The 18,025-nt window shown below is 33.2% G+C and overlaps 1 protein-coding gene across 1 annotated transcript; it reads right to left on the bottom strand.

The window, feature by feature from the left end:
• Positions 1–9,920: 9,920 nt before the first annotated feature.
• Positions 9,921–14,329, bottom strand: LOC105165156 (ubiquitin carboxyl-terminal hydrolase 20). The gene is made up of 9 exons (XM_011084061.3): positions 13,944–14,329; positions 13,756–13,849; positions 13,429–13,549; positions 12,848–12,958; positions 12,368–12,534; positions 11,890–12,228; positions 11,390–11,512; positions 10,634–11,150; positions 9,921–10,551 (listed from the first exon to the last, which is right to left on the bottom strand). Exons 1-9 carry the CDS (start codon positions 14,090–14,092, stop codon positions 10,238–10,240), a joined length of 1,935 nt encoding a protein of 644 aa, XP_011082363.1. The 5' UTR covers positions 14,093–14,329; the 3' UTR covers positions 9,921–10,237.
• Between the last annotated feature and the right edge of the window lie 3,696 nt (positions 14,330–18,025).

The raw sequence follows: 18,025 nt of genomic DNA, 5'->3' as shown, positions 1-18,025 counted from the left end.
GTACAAAAAAATATACACTATTACATTTGTAAACTTAATTATAATTTTTTAAATTAATAAAATTTTAATATTATGATTTTTTGAACTTTAATATGTTAATTATATATAATAACGAAATTATATAATTAACTATACAAAATTTGATTAAACAAAAAAAAATAAAAATTGTGCACCAAAGTCGCAATTTGTATTGCGACTTTGGCTTTTCATTTAAAAAAAATAATTTTTTAATCGAATCATGATTTTAAGTCACGACTCGTTATATTATTATCAATATATTTTAAAAAATTTATATTAATATATATTTTTTGTAATAAAAAAATTAATAACTCAAGTTTTATTTTGACGTCTGCATATAAAAAATATATATAATTTTAATTCTGTAATTTAGTGGATGGTATTTTTTTAGTACTGTACGAATTAATTTTTCTAATTTAATTTTATAGTTTTATAATTTTGATAGTTTTTAATCTTTTTTTTTTTGGCCAATTGGCCTAAAGTTGTAATTTAATTGCAATTTTAGTCCTAAAAATAAATTCATCCAGGATCAAAAATGTTAACTTTCCTAAATTAAAGGACTAAAAATATCAACGTCTCCTAAGTTACATGACTATAATTGCAATTTAATTATGTCATGTGCAAGTTACATGCAATTTTATGATTAAATTGATCGAAAAATAATAAAAATGCCAATATTTTTTAAGTACTAAGACTAAATTACGAAAATCAATTCGCGTAGAATCAAAAATATCAACCACGTAAGTTATAGGACTAAAATTCTATTATTCTCCCCCTATGCCAAGCATGTGACTTTTTAAATTGGGGGCTGGATTGTGATTGGCTGGAAAAAAAGATATGGCGTAGACGTGGCGCCCAGTTGAAAATTAAAAAAAAAAAAATGACTGACGTGGATATTTAATCCACGTCAGCTGTTTGCGCTGCTGCTGTTCCTCTTGCATGACCGGGTGAGTCAACTCAGCGAGTTGCCTGAGTTGACCGTGTTAGCTTCCAAGGAGGCCGATTCCGTCGAGGCTCCGATGGCCACTTTTGATCGGAGAGGAAGGTCTGCCATTTTAGGGCGAGCTCAATGGTGGTTCTCTGCCTGAAATTCGCCGTCAGACGGTAGAGAATCGAGCGCGCAACCGTCGGCGAATGCGGAGAACGGCTTTTGTCGGATCTTTGCACAGTGGTGACCAAAATCGATGAGCCTGGTCTCAAAAGATTCGCCAGAACGAGAGGAGTTCAATGGTGATCGTCCGAGTCGGTGGTTCGTTCAGACGAAGGAGAAAACGCCAGCGGAAAGTGCAGTCGCGGCGGACGACGACCGAGATTTTCAAAATGATGGATCTTTGCACCTAGTTGATGGAAATAGATGAGACTAGTCCCATTAGAGCCGAAGTGAGGAGACGAATCCAATGGTACCAATCCGCGATATTGGGTCGTCCTGTCGCCAGCGAATCGACGGGAATTGTTGGATCTCAAAATTGGTTGAGGGGTTTTGTTCTCCTTGCTATGGGGAATCGAATGGTATATGTGATGGCCAGAAATTCCAAGTAACGGAGGCGGAATTGAAGAGAGAAGGTGGCAGCGACTGGCGGGCTATTTCGGGGCGACGAGAAATTCCGGCGAACTGCTGGATTAAACCCATGTCATCAGCTAATGTGGATTAAATATCCACGTCAGTCGTGTTTTTTTTTTAATTTTCAACTGGGCGCCACGTCTACGCCACATCATTTTTTTCAGCCCATCACAATTCAGAATTTGAACCAAAATTGAGAACTTTTCAGTTTTACGGGACCAAATTAAAACCCTAGTAACTTAGGGGACTAAAACGAGAATGGCCTAAAATTAGAGGACAAAAATTGCCTTTAAACCTTTAATTAAATAAATTTGTATATAAAAAATATAATGAATTGACCAAAGAGGTCTCGTGCTACAAATCTCACACACTCAAGACTCGAGAGCCTCTCTATGTATGAATATTATTAAGTTATAATAAAAGAGGGTGAATATAATTTTTGTCCCTTATATTTCCTCCTTATTAAATTTAGTTCCTTAAATTTATAAATTTCATCAATTTTGATCCCTTCCTTTATCTATCTATTAATTTAATGAATTTTTTAAATAAAAGAGAAAATAAATAGATTTTTCCGGCATAACAATTTGAAACCACGACCTTGCACAAAGGAATTGGGAGTCTCATCATTCCACCAAACATACCAATTGATTAATTTTTTTAAAATAAAATATGGCTTACTTTAACTGTAAAATAAAAAACATGTTAAAGAACATCTTAAAATCATACTTAAAAATCTTAAAATCAACCAACATCAGTAATTGTCATCCTATATATCTTGATAACAAAAATTAAATTTTAACCAATTAAAATAATACAAATACCAAATAATTTCATAATCACAACGCATAAAATAATTTTTGAATTATATTTTAACTAATATTCAGAATATTTTGAGGTTTTTTTTATATATTTGGTGGCATCACTTTCATGTGTTTGATTATGTATTGTGGTTTATGATATTGTTTGGTGTTTGTGTTATTTTGATTGATTATATTTTAATTTTTATTATCAAGATATATAGAATAACAATGATTGATGTTGGTTAATTTTTAGATTTTTCATCATGATTTAAAGATGTTTCTAAACATATTTTTTATTTTACAGTTAGTATAATAATATTTCATTTAAAAAAATAACTAATTGGTGCGTTTGGTGGAATGTTGAGGCTCCTTATTGTATAGTGCAAGGTCATGGTTTAGAATTGTGATGGCAATAGAATTTTTTTTATTATTATTTTATAAATCCGTTAAAACTGACATGTAACAAGAGGAACCAAAATCGATGGAATTTATACGAAAAAACATGACAGATCAAAATTGGATAAGTGTCATAATTGACGGACCAAAAATGATATTTACCCTAATAAAAAAATGCTCTATATATTAAAATTATAATATAATATATAAAAAGTATTACATACGTTCTCAATAATTATTTAATACGTATATAGTGACATATTAATTGCTCATATTTGAAATATATATATATATATATATAAAGTAGTTGACCTCCTCCTCGTAGAATTGCATTAATAAGTACACAAAAAAAAAAAAAAAATCCAACATTGTGATGTCATTGGTTACATAATGGTGATCTCTCTCTCTTTCTCTCTTTCTCTCTCTCTATATATATATGATGACAAGGACCACAATTGGAAAAATGAAATAATAATTAAAATGGGACCTACTACTTTTTACATTTTTATAAATAAATTATACAGAGATGGGTTTGGGTCAAATATGGACTCCTCCCATCTGTTCCAAACAACAAATGAATTTCAATAAATACTTAGTTCAAGTAGCAATTAATATGGTAATGGTAAATGATATTAGACAACATATTCTTAATGTTGAATTAGCTAGTTCGATTAGTATATATGTATTATATCGATTGTTGAGCATCCCCTGACCTGCTGAAAATACCGCTTGAAAAGGAGCATTGTTGTACTATACCTCTTTACTTATTAATAAAAATTACATTTACCCAAAAAAAATAATATGATAATTAGTGAATAAATAGGGTTTGATACAATTTACATTATTGTGAAATTGCAAATTAATAAATTATCTCTTTATAAAAAATATTAACAATTTACGTTTCTATCTATATAAGGAATTTATATATAACCTGTCTATTTATCAATCATATGAATGCTGTTTTAGGTTATAACTTTTAGGAAAAGAAAAAGAATAGAATGATTTGAGAATGAGAAAAGTATAAAGGAGGAGGGCAGTGAGTGAAGTGCACGTGTGAACTATTCGGAAAGGACAATGAAAGAGGTTGGGAGTCATCTGTGGTGTGCCGTAATGAACGACGGGGTAGCGGTCAACTCGGACATTTTTGAATGACTTCAACGCTGTCAGACAAACTCCCAATAGTCACAACACACACACACACTGACTGGGTTTTCATTTTGTTCTTTATATCTCTTGTTTTATATTACTATTATCATTATTATATGATCTAAGTGTAGTATGTTAGAATTTTATTACGCCGGCCCATGCATCAATAATTAATACTCTTTAACGTGTCGGAAGTCTAAAATGAACATAGAAATGAAAAGAGGAATGATTGTGATATGGGTAAAAGGGATTTACTCTATCATTGGTTCTTTGTAACTTTAGTCCCAATCTCCTCCTTCTTCCCCTCCCCTTTCCCCATCACTGCCCCACCCACCCCTTGTTGGGTTCGAAAATTATGGGTAGGAAGGTACAGTAAAATTTAAAATTTTAACGATTAAACTAGCATGTATAACTCCAAATTATACAAGCCTATGCCATTTCCACTACCAAAAAAAAAAAAAAAAGTGGGATTTCATATTGTTCCTTCGACCGTTCCAAAGTTCTTACCATATTGAAACGGGTATTGGAACTCAAGAGGAACTGAAAATGATCGATGATGCATAATCCACATTTTTATGTGTATATTTTTTGAATGGAAAAATCGTTACAAATTGTGTTCCAAAATAACAGTTACAATTTATATTCCTAAGACCGTTCCAAACTTGTAACAGTAAACAATTGGAACTCTTTCTGGAATACATTAATAAAATTAGGGACAATCTTGAGTTGATCATTCTATATGCGAGACACTTGATGTCAGAAAATTGACTGTGTTTAAATAGATTCCAAAATTATGTGCAATTTGGAACGGTGTGAGTGCGCAGCTGTCGAATATTACAAAAATTGTTCCTAAGTTAGATTTCTACTTGAAGACTGTTGTGTTACTAAGATCATGCCTAAATGTGTTCCAATTTGGAACAGTTTACGTGTATTATGAATATTGTATTACTAAGACCATTTCAAAGAGAGTACAACGGCTATAATTCAACGGACAAAAAATGATTTCAATTTGTGATCCTAAAATCATTACAAAATTTAAATTAACAGCTATTTATGTGTTTCAGGAACCGTTTCAAAGACCTTTCCAAATTTCTCTATATATATGTTTCTCTTTTTTCATTTTATCTCACTATCTTCTTCCATTTTTTTATATTCTCTTTATTTTCTCAATCTCTCTTGAATGTTTTTTGGTCTCTCACTATATCACTAATATTTTTATACTCTCGTTCGTCAATCTCTCTCGATTTTTCGTTGATATTTGAAGTTATTTTACTCAGGTAACAATAGGCGTGGCAAACGAGTCAAGCCTTCGCGAGCAGACTCGATTTTGAGCTCGACTCAAACTCAATAAATTCGAGCTCGAGTCGAGCCAGCTCGAGCTCAATCTTCTATGTTCGACTCACGAGCTGTTTTTATTTTTTTATTTTTTATATACATTTTTATTTTTAAATTTTTTATATATTTAATTTCATATTCAATACTTTATCAATTTTATACTCAAAATTGACCATATATTATAATTATTAATCAATTTCATATATTTTATTTTGGATAATAATAAGTTATGGTATTTTTATTTATACATTAAATCTTTATACAAAAATAAATTTAATCAACAACTTAGTAAATTATAATATTTTTATAATTAAAATTATTATTTAATATAACACATATAAATTTTATGTAATTTTTTAATATATATTTGTATTATGTTATACCTTTTTTAATTGACAGGTAATTCACTTATGATTTTTTTATCAATTTCTGAGTTTTATATTTATATCAAGATACATACAATGCATTATACAATCTATTTTATTACTTATAAATTTATGTTAAAATTTACTGATTTCTATAAATTAATCTAAAAATAATGATAATAATAATAATGATGATGATGATGATGGTTGAACAATTTTAATTATTTTTATTATTATTTAATTATATATATAATGAAATGAAAAAAGTTTAAACAATAATTATGATATCTTAAAGTCCTGGTACCCGATTCATATTAAATTTAAATATATATAAAATTATGTTCATTAGATCATATCAGATGGTATGATTTAAAATCACATGGCTTGATTCAAGGATACACTGTCTTGAATGATTACCCTTATGTTCCGAGTACCATACCTCGACATCTGTATAACCAATAAGTCTAAAACTTTATCAAATGTATTTTTCTGTAAGTTTGATCATATCTAACGGTTTGATCTGAATTTTAATGGTTCGATTAACCCATATTGTTCAACAATATAAGATTAGAGTTACATCAATGTAATACTAATATTTATAAATATATAAATTTATTACAAATTGTGAACATATATTAATCTCAACTATAAAATATTTGATGTATTCCAATTGCATTATTTCAGATAATTGATACTTTTCTATAATTTTTAAATTATTCGGTATGAATTTTTTTGGCATATTTTACTAATTATATTACTACTAAACTAATTAGTAGTTTATATTTATAACAATAAATTTAAATTTTGTACTATATTTTGGTATATTTATAACATAAATTATATTATACAATCTATTTTATTACTTATAAATTTATGTAAAAATTTGGTGATTCGATCCCATCATTTAATCTAATAATAATAAAAAAAGTTTACCAAGAGCTCGAGCTTGAGCTCATATGTAAGAGTCGAGCTCGAGCTTGAATACATCCTACTGCAAATCAAGCTCGAGCTCACCAAAAAAGGTCGAGTTCGACTCGTTTACATCCCTAGGTAACAACATTAACCCTTTATTTGTTAGTTGGTTATTTTTTTTGTAGTTTTGTCAATTAAATTTAATGTTATAGTTATATATATACATGTGTGGGGGGGGGGAACTTATCATGTTAAGACAGTTGAGAAGATGAATGTATGAGAAGAACTTGCCAAGGAGGGTGAGTCTTACTCTAGAGTTTGAGAATGATTCTACTGCATTTATAGAATGAGCCAAATCTCAACATGCATATATAAACGGTGAGAAAATTAAGTGTCCTTGTCGGAAGTACAAATGGAGTTTTCAAATCCCCAAACAAGGTAAATTTGGATTTGTATATGAAAGGTTTCATGCCGGGGTATTATAATTAAACATTACATGGTGAGGAAAGAGTGCAGGAGTACTTTGAGGCTGTTATTGTGCCCCCTTTGCAGGAGGAGAAAACTCCCGCGACTCTTGATGAGGAGGATACCAGTACGCACTAGAGTAATACGGCGTAGATGGATTAGTCGCAGATGATAATTTTCAATGCTGCCGAGCAGACTTTCTAGTCTTCTAATTATAACTAGGATGATGAGCCTGATGATGGTACGAGGTCATATCCTGCTGATACCGGGCCTAGTTCTTTTTCGACGGAAGACCCTATGATTATGTGTTTGGGCTGGCAGATCGATTTTACGATGTAATGCATGCTACAGAGCAGCCGTTGTGTAACGATTGCACCCAATCTCAATTGACATTTGTTGCTGAGTTGGTGAATATCAAGGTCGATGGCCATATTTCTGAGCAAACATATGATTGAATATCCCAGTGGGTAGATCGTATATTGCCCCGCGACCACATTCTGTCCCTCGATTTAGTATAATACGAATAAGTTGATAAGAGATTTGAGTTTACCTATTAAGAAAATTTATGCATGTAAGAATGGTTGCATGCAAATTTTATGGAGAAACTAGGTACAAGCCCCGCAAGAAGACCCCGTATGCAATTCTTGGGTACCTGCCAATTACCCCGCGCCTACTTAGCTTGTATACTTTAGAAGCAACTCGAGCAAATGACATGGCATGCCAACCATCAATGAAGGAGGGATCCATATACCATCCTCTGATGCGGAGGCATGAAGGCATTTTGACCGGACTTATTCTGATTTAGCAACGGAGCCCCGTAATATTAAACTGGATTTCTGCATGGATGGGTTCACACCGTAGAGGCAGTACGGTCGTATGTATTCGTGTTGGCCCATTATGCTTAAACCGTACAATCTACCATCGGGAATACGCATGAGTTTTGAGTATATGTTCTTGAAGATGGTGAGCCTTGGCCCTTCAAATCTGAAATGACTCATCGATGTTTGCCTAGAGTCGTTGATCGAGAAGTTCCAAAATTTGTAGCATGTGAATGTACTGACAGGCGATAATGCGAAGAATGAGACATTCACGATGCATGCCGCTTTGATGTCCACCGTGAACGATTTTCCTGCTTATGGGATGGCGTCTGGATGAAGTACAGTTGGTGTTATGGGGTGTCTAGTTTGTATGCAAGACACACGTGCATTTTATCTGCAGAACGGTAGGAAGCGTGCTACTTTGACTGTCACAGACAGTTCCTCCCCAGGACCATCTATGCCGTAGGAACAAGAAAGCATTCACGAAGAACCAAGTAGAAAGAAATGTTGCACGTCCAAGATTGATGGGAGAATAGATCAGCGATTGGGTTAAAGAGTTTATTCCTGTGATTGAAGTGTTGTTGTCACTCCCAAACGACTACGGAAACGAGCATAAGTGGACAAAGAAAAGTATCTTTTAGGAACTCGATTACTGATCGACGCATATGATAGGACACAATCTTGATGTCATGCACATTGAGAAGAATGTGTTTGATAGGACACAATCTTGATGTCATGCACATTGAGAAGAATGTGTTTGACAATAAATTCAATACCGTGATGGATATAAAGGGAAAAACAAAGGACAATTTGAATACACAAAAGGACCTGAAGATCATATGTAATTGACTAGAGCTCAAATTTGATGGATAGCCCCCAATGGTTGGAGGATTCCCCTCCGATTCGAGGGGCAGCTGGAGGATCCCACTCAGATAGAGTCTACTATGGATGAAGATATCTTCTAAAAGATAAGAGTGCCTTCTCGAATTTTTAAGGAGGTGGTTAAAGAGCCTTATTCCACCTGGAGTCCAAGCTTTAAACTTTTATATTATTTATCTCAGGGGCCGCCACCCTGAGACTGTTGGTCCTTAATCGTTTTTGTGAGGGTTCTCCAGAGATCCTGCATGAATGCTGCTTAAGCGCAATGTGAGAGGACCTTTGACTTTGGCTGGGGAATTTTAAAATCCTAAACTTTCTTATGGGTCTGTGAAACCTTTTTAAATCAAAGCCCTCTCAAATTTGGGCCGATTGGAGTTCTTTGAACCTACTTATCTTCTGAAGGTGTCTATCGATTCCCCCGAGGGCTCTACCTGAATTAGGCTTCCCAATGGACTTATAAGCTTTCTCCAATTCAATCGCTTAAATTTATTTGGGTCAACTTATTTTTTTGAGCATCAGTTATAATATATTATTATATTACATATATAAATGGTTTTTTTTTTTGCCTCCAAAACACAAGTCCTATACTAATTCATTTTTTCTCCAAAGACATTCTGCCAATCCACTCCCTCTTCAACCGGTTATTCTAACATTTTTTCGGCTTTTCCTTCACTTTTTTAACGGTGGGACTACTTTTGTAGAAAAAAGTTGGTGTAAAAACTAAATTTGAAATTTTCTAAACATATGGCACTAAAATTGCTCATGCAAAAACTGTGACACTACTTTTGCAATTAACTCATCCTATCCTTGATGAGGATGACAAAGTAACAGAAACAAAAGCTATACAACCAGGTGTCTAATCTTTAGAAAAGTTTCCAGTTTATTCTGCAATACGTAGTTGCTACAGTATTAATATATCATTCTTTCAACTCATGCCAGTGGATTTTTTACCAAAAAGAATCCCACACTCTAGATGCACATGGCAGAAAAATATAGAAAGAAAGAAAAACGAAAACTGACCAATCACTTATCTAATCTTACAAATGAGAAAAGTTTCCAGCTTATTTTGCAATGTTATTTAGTTGCTACTGGGTGAACAAATCATTCTTTCAACCCATTTCATTTCAGCGGTTCTTTTACCAGAAAAGAACTTCATCAATATTGTCATCTAACATCATGTCCTTTGTCTTGTACCAAGAATTGTTTCTGAAGGGAAATGCCAAAGTTGAATGTTGCAGCAAAGAAAAAATCTTACTGCTAATTCTATATTTGATATTGCAATTCACGATATATGTGGTACCAACCTTCACTACACTTTACAAACATAAAAAGACCACCAAGAGGGACCTATCTTGATTTGCCTAGAAGCAGACAGCAAGACTTTACTAATCCAGATTGCCCAATAGATAGACAATTAGATGGCCTGAACCTAATATATCCTACACCAACAGGTATGGTCCAATACATCATCTCGAGAAAGTAAAGGACAAGCATAACTAGAGAATATCGACAAACTCATCTGTTAATCTTTGGTCTGCCAGCTTACCTGTAAGCCCCAGCCACCAAAGGACGTTCTGAAGATCTCATGCTTGAACCGTAATGAGTAGATGCACTTCTATCATCTTTCCTTGGAGGAAATTCCGACCTTCTGCTTTTCTTCCTATTCACAGAAGCATCAGTTTTGGACCCCCTCAGTGCAGACAATAGTTGCTGACCTCTTGAACCAGGAATACTTTTCTTTATAAGTGAGCAGGCCTGCCTTGTTTCCAAATCATCCATATCTTTATCCAGTCGCCTTTTGCAAGAGACATGGTCAACCAACCTCAGATGGTGACGAGGAATCGAGAAAGCTGCTTCTACAACCCAAAACAAATGAAAATCAATTACCTACTCATGAAGCAATTCATACAGGCAGTAAAAACAGATTACTAAATTTACCAGGTGGGTCTTCTCTGTATATCTCTGGACTTGGAGATCTCGTGGGTGTTTGAGTAATAGTTTGACTATTCTCAGCAGCTCGGACCTCCTGACCCTGGTTAACTGTTTCAAGCAAAATTGTTGAAACTTCTTTGTGGGCTTCAGGTAAAGAGACATCTGGAGCATCAGCTGGTGCTACTGAAACAGACATTCTATGCAAATTATATTCACTTCCCTTCTCACTTTCATTATGCATTGGCCTACTATCTTTTATCTCATTGTTCTCAAGTTCCTTATGTTCTGAGCCAGTATCATTCACTCCATCAGAATCACAGTTAAACTTGTTCTGAAAAGTAGGAGACACCGAGGAAGTGTCCACATTGTCTAACACTGATTTTGGAGACGTATCCCATGCAGTTGAATCTACACATAACTTTTGAGTTTGAATGAAACTTGAAAACCAGGCAGTCCCCTTCTTTGCATAGAAGAGGATGTATGCCTCCTGTGACAGCACAAAATCTTCGTGGACCAGTACAACCTACAAAATTGAATAACATCGATGTCTGTCACAGTCAATACTAGAAGGACAAGTGAAAAGGTTGATCAGCAACTATGTACATGAAATGCTAAAAGCAAAATGACAAACACATCTCCAGTACCAGGAGAAAAATGGGAACGGATGTCCCTCTTCCATACTATAAAGGTAGCTCAACAAGCAACCCAGAATAAAGTTTAGACAAACCATACAAGAAGGATCACACAGAATTCCCACATTACCTTGGCATCATCGAACTTGCACCACATGTTGGGAGATAACCGAATGAAGCAGTAGTAATGCCCAGATGTAGATGTCATTCCAATATGAACCACAACTGCGTACAGTACATACTTAAGTTCTGCCTGCAGAACACTCGCATGCAAAAATAGGACAATTAGAACCTGTTATAAGAGAATATCTAAAGCAGAATACTGGTGGGTATCCTGATATCATACTTTGCCATGTTAAAACACTTATTGAGCCTCCCACCCCAACCACAGACTCAACAACAAGACTAATGGCAATCAGCTTGCAAGAAAGAAAAAGCAAGTTACTTTTAGACAGATATTTTTGTCAAGCTATTTATCAATAGGGACATGTTGAGTTCATGTCAGAATTGTTTTTAAAATCATCTAAGGTATTAAGGCTCCATAAATAAATTTCATTATTTTCTCATCTTATATTCATTCAAGATGCATCTAATATTTCAATTGCTTATAAAGGGTAAGCAGGAACTCACATCATTCTTTTCGCCACCACCAGTGAAAGGTACCAAGTCCAATTCTAGTGGAAATGCCACATGTTTGTCAATTTTCTGGACCAAACAGCCATCATTTTTGAATCTCTTTAAGTGAAATGTAGCCACATAAGGAGCCTGATCAAAGGACAGTTGTTTCTCAATGGAAACTTGCTCCTTACACTTTTCACATGTAAACTTGGTCTCTGGATCTTCAATTTTCTCAACCTTTGTGAAAGACTGGAGAGCTGTTAAGAGGTCGTCTGCATCCTCAATCTCCAAACTTAGGTCAATTGAAGGCTCATAAGTGTCAGAAAAGTGACCACAGCTGCAACATTTCAGCTACAATTGGAAAGTTCTTGTCATTAGACCTTGGTAGGTTTTAACTCCTTATAAATGAAAAATGGAAAAGACGTGCAAATGAAATTTCTAGAATGATACATTTAGAGAGAAATAAAGGTATTAGTAATTAATTTCATACTTTGCTGACAACACGACCACCAAACACTTGTTTCACTAAGTTATCACTTTGTGAAGACAAGCAATCTTCTCGCTTTGAATCATGACAACTTTCAAGTCGATCCAAAAAACACTGGAGGAATTCATGAGCATCTTCCTGTTGGAATCTCTGGAAATTTGATGAAAAATCTGGTAGTTTAATAAAGTCAAAGAATCACATAGCAAGAGCAAGGTTCTTGAAACACATGAAATACAGTACATTATTTAACACAGAAAATGAGGTAGAGATTTGTCGGCTCTAATCAGTTAAAAGTCAAGAATTCAAAACCAAATTTTGAACCATGCTCCTCCAAAACAGGCAGGACAAAGCTTGAAAAACATTATTTAAGCAAAATAACATCTTTGAGTATTAGAAATAGTTTAGATATAAGTAAGCTAGCTGGAAAATTCCTCTGTCATTGGTGAAAATTTTCATATCTACGAGAAATTCAAGAGAGGATACAGCTCAAGTTGTTGACAAGATTCCAAGGCGAGACAACTCTGTTCGTAGAAGCTAGTGAAAGTTCAACCAGTTGTCGTAGAGCACATAGTATGCAAAACCCATCCTCATTACCTGCAATTGATTGTTGTACGAACAATTCACTATCTAATATTGTTGGAAACATTAAATAATAAATGTTGCTTCTCTCTGACAATTTAATCTTTTAGATAAGGTTGGCATTCAATATGATATCATAATCAAACCAAATAAGAGATCCCAAGTTCAAATTACACCACCAATTTGTTGGAAAGAGTTTCATTCACATGTTAAGCTACACCCTGCAAAGAATAAGGCCTACACGTGAGGGGATGTATTAGAAATATTAAATGATTCTCCTTTCTAAAAATTTAAACTTTTCGATTGGGTGATTAATAAATACAATTGGCTGTTATAAAAGCAATTCATTGTCTGGTACAACCATCTCCTTCATAACCACACCAGTCAAAATACTATACTATTTGATCCAAATAGACCAAATAAATCAAATTATGGAAGCACATGTAAATAAATCAAATAAAACCACATTAATCAATTGGACTTACAGCTAGAATTCCCCAAATGCATATCTGAAAGAATTCCATGAAGAAGTGGAACCATGTGTATGAAGCATTGTAACACTGAATTTAGAAAGCAAGTATTGCCCAAATTCGCCAGCCCTGCTCCCTGCCAATATTTGATATATATTATCATGAAGAACCAAGTAAAATTTCTGAATAGCAATTGGAGACAAAACCAACAGGATTGCATTCCATCAGAAATTATATAAGACGATGCCACCAAACAAAAGCGCCTTAGCATACAACCACGAAAGGTCCAAAATCTAATAGACAAAAATGATATAGTAGTTCAAAAAATAACATGAGACTTACTACTTTAACAGGCTTGCTATTTTGGGGTAGCCAAATCGAAGGGGAGGTGTCGACATCAACTCCCGCAGATATTTGGACTGGCCAGTCGGAGTGCCTGTTGTCCAAAGACAGCGGCAAGTGAGATTCCAAAGAAACTCTAAAATTTCAGAAATCAAACCCGGGGAGAAAAAAAAAAAAAAAAAGCACACCTCGGCGAAGAATTTATAAGTTCGTCATCGTCTTCAGTTTCAGTCCGTTTGGCCTCACTCTCATCTTCTAGCAATAGAGCTGCATCGTAGAGTTCAGGGGATTTCTCATCGCTCCATGGCGATAGACAGTCGGAATTTGGGGAGCCCATCCGCGGATGCAGGATTTGGGCAGCTAGGGTTTTGGAGGAATCGAGTAAATACGGTGGGGGGATTGGAGTTCAATTGAAAAAAGGGTTCTAGTGAAGAGGGAAACTGAGGTTTGATTGATATTTGGAGGAAAGAGGGAATTGCGGGAGTGGAGGGAAAGCAATTTCGAACGAAGTTTAAGAGAGGCAAAGAGTAAAGAAGAGAGTTTTGGTAGGGGAAATATATTTGTAAGATTGGAGGGATTTGAAAAAAGAGGAGGGAAAAGCTTTTAGGATTTGGTTCTACTAAGGAGAAATGTTTGCCCAATGCATTGCTTTGCACCCACTCATTCTAAATTTCAACCTACTCTCTATTTCATTTATACTCTTTGATTTCGTTTAGGATTAATTATTTTTAGGGTATATTATAATTTGTTCTTTGAATTATATTTGTTTTTATATTTTGTTGTTAACATCTTTTTTTTATATTTATTTACCATTTCAATTTTGCGAAATTTATATTATTTTTTTATCAAAAAAGCATCTCATATTATACATATATGAAAATATCACATCACATAACCTTAAATAATACATATGCACTGCATGTAATATTTTTTCACTGAGTACTTGATTGAAAAATTATTGTAAATGCCAAATTACAAATGATGGTTCACTTACTGGAAGACACTTGATGATTTGACCTTTTATGGAGATACCAGATTTCTCTAAAGGTGGATATTCGCTGGAGATTATTGACCCATCAAGCTATGTCCATTTTTTGAAAATTTTTTGGATGACTACTAATTTATCATCTCCATATGTTTGGAATAAGTAGGAGAAAAAAGGAATATTTTGTTTAGTGTATGAAATGTACTCATACCATTCAGATCTGATGTTTGCTCTTTGGGGTTCAGAAAATTTACTCATGAATCATTTTCTATTTGAAATATTTTCTTCAGAAAGAAAGTCTTTTTTAAGAAATTCTTTATCAATTAGAAATTCTTTGGTAATTGTAAACCTTTGTGATGGTGCAGAATTGGGGGATCCTGTTTCCTCATAGTCTTGATATATTGGTTGTGCAAGATTTTGATCTATTCTTATTCCTTGAAACTTTGAGGTAGTAGGTGTAATTGTTTCTGAAGTTGAGTGTCTAGAAGGGGTGATAGGATGAGAGTAGGAAGTCCTATTTGTTTTTAATGAATTTTGTCTACAAAATTTGACTCCTACGGATCCATCAGAATGTTGGGTAATTTGGTCGATTTCTGAATTTTTTATGGGCTGAATAGGGGGAACTGATCCGGGTGGTAGATTCCATGTTTCCGGTAAACTAACATTTTTCCATTCTATAGTTTTTTGAACTAAAAGATTAAATTTTGCCCTATTTATTTCCCAAAATACTGTTTGACCTGGTGACTTAGTATGAAATATGACTTGAATATCTAGGCCAGTATTAGTAATTTTGTAATGTAGCCTATAAAATATTTCATAAATATGAGATCCTGACTTCATTATAATTGTAGTTTTTTACATTTACAGTGAGAATATCCAAAATATGAGGATCATTAAGAGAAATGGTAAAATTTGGAAAAGAATTGAAATAAATTGGACCATTGTAAAGACTAATTTATACTAAACCAAGTAAAGAATCATAAAAATCTAGGTGCCTACAATCTCTTAAAGCAAGAAACACACTAGTGTTTAAAGGTTTTATAGCAATATGAACAAGACCAATATGCAGAAATTTATAACCATTCTTAATATGTTTAATAATATAAGATTTTGAAAATAAATGTAATGTTTGTTGATCATATACTAAAGGTAAAACTTGTTCTTTTGTCTTATAGTATATGCAGACTTAAAATCAATAAATGACTTCTTATAAATTTCTTTAGTATTAATCTTTGGAGGCTTCTAGTCAAATAGATCTCTGTCTTCCCATAATGTTTCTCATGTGGTAATTATATTAGAATTTTCTTGGTTGTCCCCTGATGAGGAGGCTCCAGAATTCATGCTTCTTATGAATTTATCCATAATATTAAATCTTCATACTTTGCTCTTTCGGATCAGACAACAATTTATTGCGGCACAAATAAGTCAAGTAAACCCACTTACAATGTGTCGAAGTCCGATTCACAAATTATGAATTTCAATATATTGATATATATATATATGAGTTGTTTGGTTCACTTGTAACAAAAAAAGATCTTGAAGTTTTGGAACTTAGAGGGTGTTTGGCTAAGTGTTTTTAAAATATTTTATAACATGTTTTAAGAGCTTAGAAAATATTGAATTTTATTTTAAAAATAAGCTCTTGAATTTGGATAAAATAAAATATTCAAGTTATTGATAAAATGACTAAAATCAAATAAGATGTTATTTCTTAACTTATTTTGCTTTAAAAAGTTTTAAAATGCTTTTACAAACAGCACAAATTAGTTTAATTCAAAATAAAAATTTAATAGATAATCTTTTTACATTAAAAAATGACAAATTATTATCTAAACTTTTGAATAAAATGAATATATATGTACATTCATGCTAGTCTTAAATTGATTATTGATTTATGCAACAATTAAATCATTAACAACAAGAAAAATCTCAGCATGACAATAGTGATAACAAGTTACCTTTTGCCCCTCACGCCTTGAGTGACCTCTAATAAGTATTGTATCTTCTATCTTTAAAACTATAATAGACTTTTTACCACAAATCATATCACAGACGATCTTTGACAGTGATAATCAACCCCATTGCATTAATAATATTTTCATCTTTCTTTTGTAAAGCACTAGATAATTCATTTATCGTTCCCAACACTCTTATCATCAAATGAAAGATAAAACTAGAATAGAACTTTCCATTTTCTCAATCAAACCGGATGTTGTTCCTCTATGTTCCACAACATTTTCATCATCTCATACATATTACAACACCACCAACACTGAATTCCATATGCTAAGAAAATGAACTAGAGTTATATGATGATAATCCCAACATGTATTACTTAGTTTAGCAAGAGTTGTTTCTTGATGTTAGCCTTTTCTTGAAGACGTATCACCCTTTTCTAATTTCTCTACAATCTTTTCATAATGATTTTGAAGCAATGCATCTCTTCTTTTACATGAAGCGCCCACAACATTCACAATTATACTAATATAATTGAAAAAGTCACAAACAGCCAAAATATTTTTTACAAACAGAAACCACCACCAATTGCAGCTAGTGGGCAAAGCATGTGGATATAAGGCAAATAGGTTTTTGATGATTCGAAGATACTAATTCAGAAGAACTATTTGTTTGCCACCCTCCATCTTTCGATCATTAGATACAAAGGTACGAGACAGACTCTATTTTTTATTCATAAAATCCTCCACTTGTCGCCTTTGTGTAATTGTAAGCACTAGCCTCACCCACATGTTTTTTAAAGGCATCAACTCCTCTCTTTCAACAGCTAAAGCCAATCTTTGAAAAAGCATCTCCCCATGCTTGCACCTTTCTTGGTTGTTTAAAAGATAATAATACGAACAAAATGTTGCATCTTTTGCTACACTATACTCCAATCAATCATTATGTTTTAACCACGGAGCTTTAAAGTACCTCCAGGATCATCAACAATATCATCTGAATTAAACATGACATGAGTTTTTTTTTCTTGTAATACTATTTTAAAAGAACGAAAAATATGTATTCTTATTTCCACATTCATTGTTGCTTTTACATGCAATATAGCAAAAGATCCAACTAAATTTTGAGGTCCCTTAATAACAAATTTATCCTTTTTCTAAAAAGTAAAACCTACATTTATATAATTATAAGTTTCATAATCAATATTTATATATAAATTTTTTTCTTTGTCCTAAGATACTTGAATAAAATAATATGAATGAAACATAAAAATTTGTGATTTTTTATTCTTGCACAATGACTGCTTGTCTACTCCTCAGCTTGAGCAAG

Source organism: Sesamum indicum, linkage group LG6, assembly GCF_026168435.1.
Source record: "Sesamum indicum cultivar Baizhima isolate 11 linkage group LG6, ASM2616843v1, whole genome shotgun sequence".
NCBI classification, from domain to species: Eukaryota; Viridiplantae; Streptophyta; class Magnoliopsida; order Lamiales; family Pedaliaceae; genus Sesamum; species Sesamum indicum.
The sequence above is the reverse complement of the archived record's forward strand: the minus strand, read 5'-3'. Positions and strand labels throughout refer to the sequence as shown.